Raw genomic sequence first — 15,077 nt, 5'->3', positions numbered from 1 at the left:
GGGGCCGCTCGTTATCCGCTGGCTGTGCCCTCCGCCAGTTTTGCTTTTTTTTTGGTGGAGGGAGAAGGTGGGAGCGGGGCACCGGGCGGGGGCGGGCAGCCCTGGTCACCTGTTTGACGCCCGTGCTCTTGCGTGTGGCTGCGCACTCGCCACGGGCTTGTGATGCTGCTTATCGAGGTGGTAAAAATAGCTTGAAAATTTGGGGCGTTCTTTGATGCTGGACAGAATAGTATATTTATTTGTGTGAACAAATATGTGCAGTATGACAGTGGTGTGTTTTAAAGAATGAGGCGATGGAAGCAGCATCCTTTCATTATCACGCCGACTAAATATGTTTCAATAACATCTGTTTAACTTAGGGCTTATCAAACAGGTATGGCTTCCCACTCTCTAATAGTCTAAACCCTAGGGTAGATATTCTGCCCTCCTATAGTTCTTACCGTGATCAGTACAGGACATTTAATAATCGAAGTTGGTGGGCTTGTGCATTGCTGACAGTGGAGCACAGCATACCCCAAAAAACCCAGTGTCTTACAGTTAAAGTTACACCATGCTTGTTAAAATGTCTGTAAAATACATTTAAATTTATATTTCCATGAAAGTTGTAAGAGAATGCCAAGTAACAGTTATCTTAAACTATTTAACTCCAGAATACTTGGATGACCATGTGGATGCTTTACACAGTATTCGGTTTTAATCATCCTGAACACAGTGATACTGATTAATGACATTGGGTTATACTGTGAGGCTGACTTTTTCTTCACCCTTCCTTCTTCCCCTCAGTTTTGCTTGTTTTTGAAGAAAGGGCTCTTTTACCTTTGGTGTACCACGTGTGTTTCCAAGACAGAGACTTCTAATATAGCACAAGCACACCTTCGTTACCACAAGCACTTATTATGATTCTTAATGTCTTTTGTGGACCTTGATTATTTTTTCTTGGGGCCAGCTGGAAATGCTCTCGTGTTTTCCGTAAGAGGGGTATTAGGGCTTTTTGAAGATTACCTCTTCCCCCTCTCCTGTCCTGGAAGTGAGCTGTTTTCTGCCTCTCCTAAGGTTCATGTTTCTGTGAACCAGTGTGTTTTTCAGTTTACTTTCTTTGGTGGATCTTTGTTTTGTCACTTCTCACTGATTTTTCTGTGTAAGCTCCTGCCGACATATCTGGATTGAATTAGTAACCATGTTACAAATAGCACAACATTTACAGCAGTTGAGGAGTTTAGTTAGTTAGAGGGATGGATTGTATGCATGCATGGTAAAAGTTGCATCTGATTTTACTGCTTTTTTCTTAAACTGAGAAGTGATATATCCTGTGAGAGCTGGTAGTGGTTAAGGTAGTAAGCTGGTTGCTAAATAGTTTTTTAGCATGACATTTGATTCTTTCCCTTAGTGAGGTCTGCCTCTTGGGCTCAAAGTGTGTCACTAGCTTTCTACTTTCCCTTCTGACCTTCAAATTTTGGAAAGACAAGAGTCACTTGTCCATCTGTTTGGAATGGAAATAGAAGTATTATTTGCACTTTTTATTGTAGTCTTACAGTGTCATGTTTCTGAGCAGGAGCTAGACTTGCTTTGTGCATGGAATGTCACACATCAGTTCCTTTCTAGATTAGTGGAAATGAGGCCTTCACAGTTGTCTCTTTTTAAAATCACCTTACTTTTCCCCTAGTTTTATGTAGATAATTTAACGTTGAGTGGGGATTTTTTTGCAATAAATCTCTTCTGCTGTTTTTGATAGGCTATTACTAGCACAGCATCTTCAAGGCATGTCTTACTTGAAAGATGTCACTGTCCTATTGCACAGTGCAGTAAGCTGTGCACAAGCTCTGCATATTGTCCTGTGTTTTTCTTTTTCTCATCCCAATCAAAGCTTTCAGGTTTTGTGGCTTTTCAAATGTAACACCAAAAATGTCTCATGAAAGCCTGAGGTGAACATAGGCTACAAACTGACAGTAGGAATTTCAGATACGCTGTTAGTAGTTTAGTTTGTTCTTACCCCAAATTTTTTTAGATACAGTTGAAACAGTCTTTGAGTAAAAGTGAACAAATCAAAATTTACAGGAAAGTTGTTTTCTTCATGTGACACTCTTAAATGAATAGTTTGGTGAGATAATGAACTTCACAAAGCATGATGCTGTTAGATTAGTTGGTGTTATGTTATAAACTACTCTTGCCTATGGAACATTAATGTTCCATTCCAAAGCATTAAAATGAGGGATTGTAGCTTCATTTTGGAGGGGGTGGGTGTTCTTTGTGTCACTCTATCATAGTGGTGCAACGGTGTACAAAGTTTAAATTGAAAAATTCAAAGGAAGTGTATCTTTTTTTAATGATTGTGCAATGTTTTCTGACATGTTTAATTCTTCTACAGATTAACACTAAAGCCCCACAATGTCCTTGAAACCACGAGTAGTTGACTTTGATGAAACATGGAACAAACTTCTAACAACGATTAAAGCTGTTGTGATGTTGGATTATGTTGAAAGAGCAACGTGGAACGATCGCTTCTCGTATCCTTTAAGTGAAAAATCTGACTTAATATGTTTGTGTGATGTGTTTAGCACAGAGTAAACCTGTGTTATATAGCAATGATCTTGAGCAGCTTGTTGTTAGGCTGCACCTGTTATTAGGACTGTGAATAAGTTGAAAGGGATGGGAAATTCTGCATATTTGGGAAGTAATCTATGTGAAAATCACCATGCTGATAAAAAGTAAACTGGTCTCAGTTTTAGTCACTTTTGGTAGCTCTAATACTTTGCTTATGCTAAAGCTGTCTTACAGGTATTGTGTCCCCTGTTCTGACAATGAGGTTTTCTTGTTTGTTTAAGTGTTTGTGTGTAGTCGGGGAAATACCCAAGACAGAGAGCACATCTTTAAATTTGGGATGTGGAGGATGGTGAGATTGTTCTGTGTAAAGATTTCTCCCTCTTCTTTGCATTTCTAACTGTACTGATAACTACCATACTAGACATTTCCACAGCAAGGATTTATTAAAAAGCCTTCTTCCTTTCCCTCCACTGTTACTGCCTTATTACTCGTGACAGTTAAGCTATATTTAAGAATAACTACTCTTTCTGCATTTGTATGATGTTGCTGTTCAAGTCACAGCTGTACATACATTGTTGTAGTGGAAAGGTTTGTGTTTTACATGTAAAATGGACCTGTAATATTTTGCAAGATTTACGTTTCAGTGAACTTCTTTTAAAAGAAGTGTAATGTTTCTAACCAGTTATACTGTGCCTTGTGCCTATATATTCATTAGCCATTACATCATGGTGAATAACTGGAGAATTTTAGGAAGCTTTGCACCTCTTCTGCAGGGATTGGTCACAGTTTGGTTTAATTGCAAGGAGGAAGAATAGTTTAGACTCATTTATTGATTTGTTAATTCTTGTGGCTGAAAAAAGAAGCACCTGAGAAGATCCTTAGACATAGGTTTTTACAAGATAAGCTTATTCTGTGGGTGTGGGCTTGACTCCACAGTCTCATCTCACTCTGAACATGTTAACTACTTCCCAGAATTGCTTTCCCATGTGCCTGTGTTTTGAACATGTGTATGTGTATATGTACATAGCTCCTAGTTCTTGTGGAGACGTTTTGTGGTGTAATAATCTTAAAGAACTCTTTCATTTAAAAATTTTGTCATTAATTTCTGGGACCATGACCTGCCACCTTGTACTGAAGTCGAGTTCAAGTGACTCCAGAATTTTAAAAAAAATTGGACTAATTAGGTGGGTACTTACATGTTGAGAAGTTGTTCTGCAGTCATTCTTTCCAAGCAGTTTTTGAGGATTACATAATCCAGTCTTTATGAAGTGGTTAAATTCTGCAGCTTAAAACTTTAGACATTTAAACAGGGGTATCTAAAATAGATTTGAATATAAAATAAGAATTGTCGCAGGAGATGTATTGATTCCTCGTCACACTGTTTTGCTTACAACTTCTTATGTGGAGACCTTGCACACGAGTTTGCTGTTGATCCTCTTTTGGGATTTAGTCCAGTTGATTGAACATCAGAAAAGGATTGCTTATGAATAGCAGACTCAGGGAGCAGTCTTGGAATAATCATTTGGCATGTAACTCTTAAGACCTTACTTAGTATCATCTCTTAATTACTCTCCTTGGAAAGTGGCACTATTAGTGCCTGATTTGGCACAGGCAGGAGCCTTTTGGCTTGTTGTCTCTGGCTGAATGGCCCAAGGAGTTTGTGCAACTTCCAGCTTGAGTGTTGGTTGTTTAGTATTTCTGCTTCCTGTCACCAAAGTTTGTGTTTTAACACAAGCTGCTCAGTGAGTGCTCAGCAACTTGGTGGAACTGGTAGTTCTACACAGCTGGAATAAAAGCTTTTTCCAGGTTTTATACATAAAGAAGACTTTAAGGATTTTTTTTTTAAATTGGCATTTAGAAAATATGTCATCTTGTTCCTTGTTAACTTTTTATTCTCTCTTAAATTAAATTTAAGTGGAGTGGTGTTTCTAAACATCTACAGCAATTCTAAAGGAAATGTTCTATTAACTCTTTTTCTTATTGCTTAATCAGCACAATAGAAAGATGGCAAATTATTTCAATAAAATCCATTAATTTTTTCAATAAAACCCATACAGGTTATTTCATTGATTATAGTATCAGTTGATCTTTGTACTGTATAGTCAACACAGTGATGTGGAAACAAAGGATAAGATACAGCAAGCAATCACTGTTTCAATCTGCATCAGTGTATTCTGAGAAGTGTTAGCTTTCACTTGTGCTGTTTGGGGCAGCTGAGATCCAGTGGAGTATGGAAGCTGGCAGTATTTTAGAGGTGACAGGCTTGTACTGCACATATTCCACTTCTAGAACTAATTTTTGCCCCACTAGTTCTCCAGAACTTGTTTGTCTTGAACATAGTGTTTCCTTTGTAACTTATGGTAATTTTATTGTTAAACATGGTTTATCTTTAAATAAACATTTTACCTCATACTTGAAATGCTAGAATGGCAATGAGCTGGGAACCACAATGGTGTAAGAGTTAAAATGTTCTGGAAAAGATCACCTGAAAGACCATATGTCACTTTATTTAAAATGTGAGTCATCCTGATCCACCTTTGACCTTCAGATTTCCTTTTAAGATTCTCTGCAGAAAGAAATGTGTATGAACTTGTTTCATTGTCTGGTAAATGAGTGACAGTTATGTCTGTGTTTGAGGTGTTATTGGGAATACATTGTATCACTTTCGAGACTGTTCAGTAGGCATAGGAGTGCTTTTTAAGTTAAGGCTCGGTTGGAGTGGTAGATAGTTCCTCTGTACTTTGGTAACTGCCTTTTCACTAGAACTTTTTTAACAGGTACAACATCAAGCTCTTCCTATTGTTGTCTTGGGATTTTTACCCAATAAGTTAAAATAAGATCAACAGTACCCAGAGACAGCTGTACTTCAAACAGAATTATTTTAAAAGTATGCAGCACAGCCATCTTCTTTTTTTCGCAAATTTTTCTCCAAGTTTGTTCTGACTCCTCTAACGAATTGTTTTGCAAGCACCCTATGATGAACCAGAAACTTAAACATGTATCTTTACAAACAACTGGCTGGGAAGGAAGAGTAAATAAAGCTCATATGGTCATGATTCTTTCTGACTGACTCCTGAAATTCTCTACAAATTTTGGTTCTGTTACAGAAGATTGATGAATAGAAATTTCCCCAAAGCTCTACTCTGGTTGCCTAGAGAAGTCTTAACTAGGTGCTTTTTTAACCCTGAGGACAATATTTGTGAGTTTTTGTAGCCTTGGCTATAGTATTTTCTTGTTGATAGTAATTTTGTTGTTCCTTCTTAGTTTGGAAGTGCTTCACTTTCAGGGTAATGCCCCTCAAATAGCAGCTACCAAAGCACTTAAGGGTCACAGAAAGGTTTTGATGTTCTTGTTCTCAATACAGAGTGAAGGCCCCTAGGCAGCAGTTTGGTTGCAGCTTCCTCTGGCCTTTCTCACACTGCAAAACTGCATGCTGAACTGCAAGAACAGATGGCTTTCACCATTACAGATAAATTATTGAACAGTAAAGTCTTCTTCCTGTTGTTCTATTGGACAGCAGCGCAGGAAAAATGTGCTTTAAGTTTATGGAGTAAAATACCAGTGATGATTAGTGAGATTTTTTTCAGAGACTTTTTTTTTCTTTGTTTGTTTGTTTTTTGTTAAGAGAGTCACAACACTTTGAATATGACACTTAAATTTGGGTTCTGGACTCAGAGATAAAATGCATAAAGAAACAAGTACAAATTGAGCAAGAAAGAACAGTTTTGCTTCAGTCAGATATATTCCAGTCTCATGATAGCTTTTCTTTTGTATAATTCCAGAGAAACTTGGTATCCACCAAGTAAGTATTTGGTTTGTACAGGAGGATTAGGTGCCTGCTCAAGTGCTTCTGTGATTAAGCTCTTAGTTTGTATATCTGCTGATATTAAGCACAGTGGCAAATGTCAAGAAAGAGTACTAGATTCAGCTTTCTTCATTTGTAAGGAAATTTGTTCTCTAGAATAAGGAAAGGCATGTTTGGATGATGTGCATTTTCATGAAGGAGTAGAGATACCATTTTCGTTCTTAATTAGGATTATTAAAACTGAGAAACTTGTTCACAAGATAAAATGAGAGATATTTGTTTGGTGCTTTCGTCAAATAAACTGCCATGGCTGTGTTCTTGTGCTGCTGTGGTGAAGACTGCCTCTTTCCTCTAAATTTGTAAGTTGTTCTTGTTGTAGAGATCTGTAGGTTGTGGTGATTCAGGTACTGTAGTTGTGAATCAAAAGAGAAAAAAGTCATATCCCCTTTGCTTGTGAGCAAATGATGAAGATTTCTAATTCTGAGTTTAATTTCTCAAAAATACCTTTGCATAATGAAGAGGCTTGTGGCTTGAATTATATTGAGGATGCATTTGACTACTCACCATCCTTAGACTAAGAAAATTTGATGGGGAGGGGAAAGTGTGAAAATCAATTATTCTTTACAATCCCTTTAATAGAATATTTCATTCTTCACAATTTAAGTTTTTGATATTTTATTGGTCATTACTTTGCAAGCTGGTGTAGTGCAATGGTAGCTCCTGTTACAAAGCAGCGGTGTTGCCCATTATGTTTCACAGTGTTTCCATTTAACACTTTTTGCTGTTCTGAGGAGAATTCTAGCAATGATGATCTATATGAGTGAAATAATGTACTCAAGTTTAGATTCTGGTTGGGGTCTCAGATTCCAGTAGCCAGATAAAGGGTTTTCCTAATTAGTTCTCCTGCATCAGAATCTTCTTTGTTTTGAGTAGTAATTCTACATAAAAAATGAAACGTGCATTTGGACAAACTGTGTGATGAGAGCTTAACACTGTTCTGTAGATTAAGCAGGTGACTCTTCAACTGTCTGTCTTCTACCTCCTTTCATCCAGGCATGTACTTTTTTAGGGTAGACTAGAGGAAAGCAGATCTTATATCTTCTCTTGATTGAAGTGATATACTAAATATTGATTTCTACCATTGCTGGCTTTATAAAGTGCCTAGGCTTAGTGCTTAAGCCATGTTTTAAAGTAATTTTTACAGGATTTCTTTATTTCCCACAGCTGTTCATGTGAAACTTGACCTAATCCTTGCTTGACTTTTCTGAAAGCAATGTTCTCAGTCATAACTTCTCTTCCTTAAATTACTCTTAAAACTTGATACAAACCAAAGGTGTAGCTCTGCAAGATAGTTTAGGGACAAAACCACCTTAAGAGTGGCTTAACAGGTTGCTGCTGCCTGTTTAAATTATCAAGTACAACTGTGTTTTGTGGCTGTGATCTAAAGAGGATTACTGAAATTATAATAATGGTTAAAAAGAATACAGACTTTGTTTTATCCACACCACCATTGTGATTATTTAATTTTCAGTGTCCCCTGAAATTGTTTTACCTGTGGAGGTGAGGGCAAAATGCAGGAACAGTAAGTTATTTTGGACTCCAGGAAGGAAAATTTGAAGTCAGCTTCACCATGTGTTTGCTCTGCTCTGTATTTGACTAATCATGTTCTTAATCTAATTAGTGCTTCTTTCCATTATATGAGAAGAGTTTCATGTTGGGTGCAAATGCAGAAGAATGGTGCATGAAAGCTGCTTTTCACCTTGAGATTATTGTATATTATATGTGACAAATAAAGGGTAGAAGCCACATCAGTATGGGGCTATCAGAAGTTTCTAGATCTTAGCTCTAACATTGCCTCAGCATTCACTATTTAAAATTTAATATTGATGCTGTAAACTTGGATTTTGCACAAGCCAATACTTAGAATAATTTCAGAAAGTGATTAATTTTATCTTTTTTGTTTGATGTTAAAAAACTCCAAAACCTAAACTGCATGTTGGAGAAGACAGGGTTCTGTAAATCATAAACTTTGTTGATATGTTTTCACACTTTACTACAAACCTTGACTTTGAGCCCAGAGACATTTATGCTTTGTGTGTGGCCTATCCTGAACCTCTTGGAGAGAGACTTTATACTGAGACTAAAATTTTTTTGGAGAATCATGTACGCCATTTGCACAAGGTAACCTGTACAGTTCCCGATGTCCATGTAGGTGTTCTTCATCCTTTCTTTGACTTTTTGTAGGCCTTTATGAGACTAAATCACAGATGACAGAGTTGCAGAGACACACTACTTGTATATATGAAGTATGTAGCACATGTCACAACATGTACACAAATGTAGGCAGGTATTATAGATACCTATTGATATGCCACACAAAAGAAATAATTTTCTTTCTAAGCCAACAGTTATGGCTTATGCAATATATTCATTGGCTTGAAAAGCAAGTTCTTTCTTTTACATTGAATGCTTATAATCAAACAAGTTAGAGAAACAACTTCATTTTGCAAATGTTCTGTAGTTTGTCATTAGCCTTCTGTTTCAACAGAAATGTATCTGCTCTAGTGTCTTGGAAACTGATTGTATATGCTCTTAAAAATAAACAAAAACCTTCTGAAATATGTGAGAGATAACACAAACACTTGGGAGGAGAGGAAATAATGGCAAATTATTTATTATGACAACAATATTTGTATGTCTGTATAGCTGTGAGTTAACTTCTGTTTCATCAGCTGAGACAGCAAATTTCATTAGAATTATGATTCATCATGTTTAGTAGATAGGACAGATGAATGGTGCCTCCATCTATATCAGTAAAAAGAGAAGTAGATTTAAATAAGATGCTTATCAGTGGTCTTTAGTGTCTATAGGGGGCAAAGCATTGCAAATTCTGCATAGTGCTGCTAAATGGCCTCATGCTTAGGTACTGAGTATTTGACAAGATAGACTGGGTGTCTTAATGGGCAGTTCCACTGGTTACAGGGAGGATAATTCTGGCACTCTTATAGACTAAATCAATTCACTAAACTAGCAGAGAACTGTGCCAAATAATTTCTTCCTCTTTTATGTAGTGAGCTGAATGAGCTCACTTAGGATAATCAGGCAGGTGCCAGCATAGTGGAAGCTTTGGGAAGTAGCAGAAAGCATACATCAGGTTTTTAAATTGGCTATCCACTACTTGTCTCTGAGATAACGTTGGAAAAATGTTGCAAAATGCATACAGGAGAGTAAAGCATTCTCAATTATGTTTTATCTACCAGTTTTCCTCTTTCATAATTTTTTTTACCCTTTTTTGCGTTTTTTGCATGGGCTTCTTTGCTGCTTGAGCAAGATTTTAAAATTACAAACTCTAGAGAGAATTAAAGTTGAATTCATAGGATCTTGTCCCCCCTCACAAATTATACTAATTAGTTTAAATTGTTGAACCTCTCTGAAGTATGAATCTATTTTGAGAAGTTCAGTAACTTTTTAGATGAAGATTTGCTTAAATTTCAAAAGATTTGGGCCTAGATTTGAAAACTTTTAATGCTTTCTTTTTCATTTATATGTATCTGTGCTTTGTTAAACTTGTTTTATTCTGTGATTCTTGGTAAGTATGAGGACTTGTCTATCCAGTGAGGCATAGTGGTTTTAAATGGTTACAGTTGGTCAGTTCTTCCAGTGTGCAGTGCATGTGGCTGGGTGAATATAAAACTGTTCTGTGTCAGTGAGAGAATGGTTCTGTGAGTTATCCCACCAGTTTGGTGTGAGAATATGAACCAGGCTTATTCAAGCAGGAAATTCTGAAAAGATCCATAGAAAATAATTCAGTAGAGAGATTGCTGTTTTTAAATGCAAAATAAAGCAAGTCCAGGTGTTCTAGCTGGCTTACCAAAACTTGGTAGTATTAAGGTGTGTTAGCTTTTTGGTCATTGCCACAATTCTGAATATGCAAATACTATTCCAAAATTATAACCCTGTGATAACTTCCTAAGTACGTGTGCTGTTTTCATACTAATTCTGGCGTGTGGGGTGTGTGTGCCTTCACAGAGAGTTCTGGAAGCTGAAGAGCAAGTACTGGTTATGTATCACAGATACTGGGAAGAGTATAGCAAAGGGGCAGACTATATGGACTGTTTATACAGGTAAGCTTTGCAAAAGAGTTGTTAAACCTTCATGAAGTTTAACATGATCTGCAGGTTAAGTTGAAGAGTGTTGAGAGAGCAATAGATGAATATGCCTCAGGTTAATTTTGGAAAGAATATAGTTATGGTAGCAGAACATGAGCAAAAAGGAATAATGCCTCAACAGGTAAGTATCCAAGACAGTTCCTAAAGTTCTTTCATTACTAATATATTCTGCTTGATGTTGCAGTGCCAAATGTGTTGGTGCTAATCAACCCTGCAGTGTATAAGCTCATAATCCTAGGAGTTCCACAAGGATGGCACTGTACTGCAGTTTGCAGTTGAACCAACATGGTTTGAGTCAAAGCTTTAGGATATTCTACTTTTTATGAATTAGTTGGAGTTCTTTTCTTATTGCATGCCTGCTCTGAAAAAAGTACCATAATTTAGTTGACTATTGTATCCCAGTTCTAGTTTGTATAATTCTTCCAGCAATGAAAGCTGATTAATGTCTACAGGTGGTAATCTGAAAATTATTTTCAAATAGATTCCCTTAAAATTTAATTAGGCTTACATCTCTGCTTCTAACCTGATAGGCAATATTTGAAACACTGCTCAAATGTGAGACGCTTTTGAGCAAAATTCCTTAAATGTGAGATCGATCATGTAATTGGAAAATGAGTTAAATCTTTTCTTTCTTCAGTGTTGATTTTGGTTTGGTTTTTTTTGCCTATCCTCCTTGGTGCATTTTGCTAGGAAAACAAATCTGGATGCAGTTTGAAAATTAAAATCCCACATGTGCTTGACTAAACCAAGGTGATAAAACTGATGGAATAAGGAACACTGAAAGAAACGTCTTTGGTTGTTTTTAGTTAGTTCTGATGGTAAAAATAATAGATAAAACCAGTGCTGGACATTAGGCCTTACCAGTGTCTTGGTGCTGTAACTGGTTTCGCAGGTACTTTTAAAAAATTCAGTCTGTGTACTTTAATTTCAAGTGATTGGGAGAGTTTCCTTATCCAGTAAATTGAAATTAAGTCATTTAAAGGAAAAAAAAGAAAGAAGTATTACAATTTTTCATAATAAAATCCTGAAAACTAAACACACATGGTGCCACTTTTGCCTTGTTCCATTTTGTTTTTAAAATATTTGTAATAATACCAGCATATCATGGTATAACAATTTTTAGTTTTACATGCTACTCTTAGTTCTCCTTCTGTGTGTGCTAATGGAAGAGAGAGTAAGTGAGGGGAGTGTAGGACTTCCCTTCTTAGCAAGTTTAACGAGAAAAAGCAGATTGGCAGCTGTTGGCTTTGTTCACATGGGGGAAAATGGGAGAATGCCACCAAGGAGCCTGCTTAAGGCTGGTGTTTGAGGTGTTCCTAATGTCCTCACAGGTTTTATATGACATGGAGGCCTGTAGCCTTCTAGAGAGACCTGCATTCACAGTTCATGGTTGGGATCCATGGTAGCACAGGTTACAGTACTCCCTAAGAGTCTGAAAGTAGCTCTGAAAGTGGCTGCTGTACTCCAGTTTGTCATCAATGCACTATGACAAGTCTTCCTTCTTTGGACCCTGTGGTGTCCTAAATTCTTTCAAGTTCACAGGATTTCACAATGTGTTCCTCCTTTTCTCCTTTGCTTGGCTTTTGCCTTCATGTCAAGAGTGTTCAGACATCTCTGGTCTGGGGCAGCCTCTGAAGCCTAAATCTCTCAAAATGCTTCAGTAATCTGGTTCTTTTCAATGCCTGAAACTGAGCATGTCAAAACTCCTTGTTCGATCAGAAATTTTAAAAACCTTCTCAGTTGCCTCATTTAAATATTTCTAATATAAGAAATATTGTAAGTGTAGTTGGGAAATATATTCTAATTTTTTTCCCAGTTATCTGGGAAAGGAAAGAATGGTTCCATTTAAAAATGTTACAATATCTGTTCTGTGGGAATACTGAGAGTCAAGAAGGATGTTTTAGCAGGTCTTGCACAGAATCCATTTTGTGTTCTCTGTAAAAACTGTGCATACAGTAGTAAATACTGAATTTTAAAATAGCATTTATAGCATTTCTTCTTTATAGCTGTTACTTAAAATAATTACTGAAAATTCTTCTCTTTAAAATTTGTAATCTGGCTGTTAGCTAGTTACCATGACCTGATCATAACAGACAAAAGTTTACCCTGTTAAAATGAGCAATACTTCTTCATTTCAGTCTGAGAGAAACACAGAAGAATAAACAGTACAGGTAGAAGGAAATAGTTTTAACTTAAAAGTTGTTATTTTGCACATATATGTATGTATGAGTAACACATACATGTGTGTATTTATGTATAAGTAGTGCATGTTGAAGGGTTGGATTCTTACACAAGTGTATTGCTCACCAAGAAAATGCTGACAGTGATATTTCAGGTTCCTGTTTGATCTCTGTTACCAACACTACTGTTTTAATGTGACGGAAATTCTTTCAATGTCATTTGTGTTGTAACATTTTTCTACAAATAGCAATGGCATTGCTTTAAGGAGGTTATATTTTTGTAATGTGAAAGACAATTCCACACTTCTGAACTTAATTTAAAAAGCCTTTTATTTTTGCCTGTTTTGATGAGGGTATCCTTATTTCTGTAGGTACCTCAACACACAGTTTATTAAGAAGAACAAATTGACTGAAGCTGATCTTCAGTATGGTTATGGAGGGGTGGATATGAATGAACCTTTGATGGAAATTGGAGAGGTAGGTATCTCTGAAAATGGGGTTGGCTATAAACAGTATTCAGAATGCTATGAGTTCAGCTTTGTCCTTGAAAAAATTCACTTTTTTATGTCACAGAAATATTGTAGATGTAAGCACTGTTCCCCTTGTAAAATGAGATTACCTTTTTGGTGTAGAAAAATAAGAATGACCTGTCAGGGAAAAGAAACAAATATGAAAACTGTTGGAAAACTTGGGTTTAAAATGTGATAATAGAAACACTTTGCAAACAAACTTGAGATTCTTAAGTGACACCGCTATCTAGAAAACACGTTGAAGAATCAGTATACTTTTGTTTTTGGAAACCCTTGAAATATTAGTTTTTGGGCTTCTATTTCTTGATGTGACAAAGTATAAAAAGTTTTCTTGAGAATCTCAAGGCAGTAAAGTTAATATCTCTTCACAACTGGTGTAGGATTAGGTTTATAGCAGTCACTCCTTTGTCCTGAAAGGTAATGGAGACTTGAGTCCTACATTCATGTATTAAATTGCAGCACTATTTTGGTGAATTCATTGCTCCATTTCTTGACCTACAAGGCACTTGGCAAGTTTCTCAAGTCTTTGTTTTGAAAGCATTTACTCTTTCATTATGGTTCCTGTAGGATTCTGTCTTTTATTCTTTGGATTGTAAAAGAGCTCTAGCAGAAGTCAAATTATTTGTTGTTTATCACTTTAGAATGAAAAGAATTACTGTTTATGTCATTTTAGATGACTGAAATGATCTGGTCTTTATCTACCCAAGGGCAAACATGTTTATTTTATATATAGTTCTCTTCAGTCTCAGCATGAAGTTACAGAAATAATGCCCAGTATTTTTAGAAGCAGAACTGCACTCTCTGTTCTGAAGTTTCTGTCTCAACATCACTCTTGTGTGGTAACAAAACTTTGTGAACTTTTCAGTAATCTTAAACAAGTCCATTCTTGCTCAGTTCTTCTGAGGGGTGTAACAGTAGGTCTGTACAGGAGAGCAGAGCTGTGTGTGTGAGGTGTGGGCACAGCTTCAAACAGTTCTTCATCCCCACAAGTGTTCCAGACGTTCAGTAATTGTTGGACTAGGAAATATACAGGATGAGATAAGTTAATGAAAATAGTCTGCCAGTGCTTGCAAGTGCTTGCTTTTTTCTTCTCTGTATGTTATGAATGCATGGTGAAGGACACTGCTTTTCTGAGTTGAGCTCCTATCACTGATTTCAAACTCTTGAGTTTTCAATGGCTCTGTGGCAGCCCTGAGTTTAAATACCTTTATTTAAGATGTGCCTTATGGGTTTTTTCCCCCCAGAAATAGATTCTGGAAAATGGAGCAAACTGCCACATTCAGTGTTGCCAGTCTAGTTGGAGAAGTAAGATCAGTCCCTATCCTCAGCTGGGAGAAACTGTCTTGAGCTAATACATCCAAGTTGCGGGATTGATCTGTCTATAGTTTATGTGACAAGAAAATTCCAATAGGTGATTGACTTTGCTTCCCACTGTTAGCAAATATATGAGAAGGACCATGCCAGACACCTCATTGCAGAATTGATCTACTGAGGTTGTTTCTCTTCACCTCATAGTCAAAAAATGTCCCTTTTTTTTCCCCTCCTTTTCTTCTGTCTCTCCAGAGCTGGCTTCTTTCAGCTGACTTCTTTCATTCTGTACTGGATGAGTTCCTGTTGTCTTACAGAAACTTAACTGTCCTCTAGTTACTCTCCACAAGATGAGACAGTGAAAATCACTCCTAAGACACCTTTGGTTTCAGAACATGATCTGTGTTTGGATTTATAAGCAAACCTTTACCTCTCCTTTAGCCTGCTTATGGTGCAGTTGTGTCAGGTTTACTTTCTATATTACAGTGTGAGTGCTGAATAGCTGTGACCTCTGGAGCAAGTTCATTTGCTTTTTAAAAAGGAA

At 36.7% G+C, this 15,077-nt stretch overlaps 1 protein-coding gene across 1 annotated transcript; it reads left to right on the top strand.

Moving 5' to 3' along the window:
* Positions 1–2,343: 2,343 nt before the first annotated feature.
* LOC115948764 (cullin-2-like) lies at positions 2,344–13,193 on the top strand (the record flags this gene model as incomplete). Its single annotated transcript, XM_031063531.1, has 4 exons — positions 2,344–2,504; positions 8,425–8,527; positions 10,376–10,470; positions 13,067–13,193. Coding segments are annotated over exons 1-4 (444 nt in total), but the record flags the coding sequence as incomplete, so codon positions are not given.
* Positions 13,194–15,077: the final 1,884 nt, after the last annotated feature.

Source organism: Geospiza fortis, unplaced genomic scaffold (assembly GCF_000277835.1).
Source record: "Geospiza fortis unplaced genomic scaffold, GeoFor_1.0 scaffold548, whole genome shotgun sequence".
In the NCBI taxonomy this organism is placed as follows: Eukaryota; Metazoa; Chordata; class Aves; order Passeriformes; family Thraupidae; genus Geospiza; species Geospiza fortis.
This window is presented reverse-complemented; position numbering and strand designations above follow the sequence as displayed.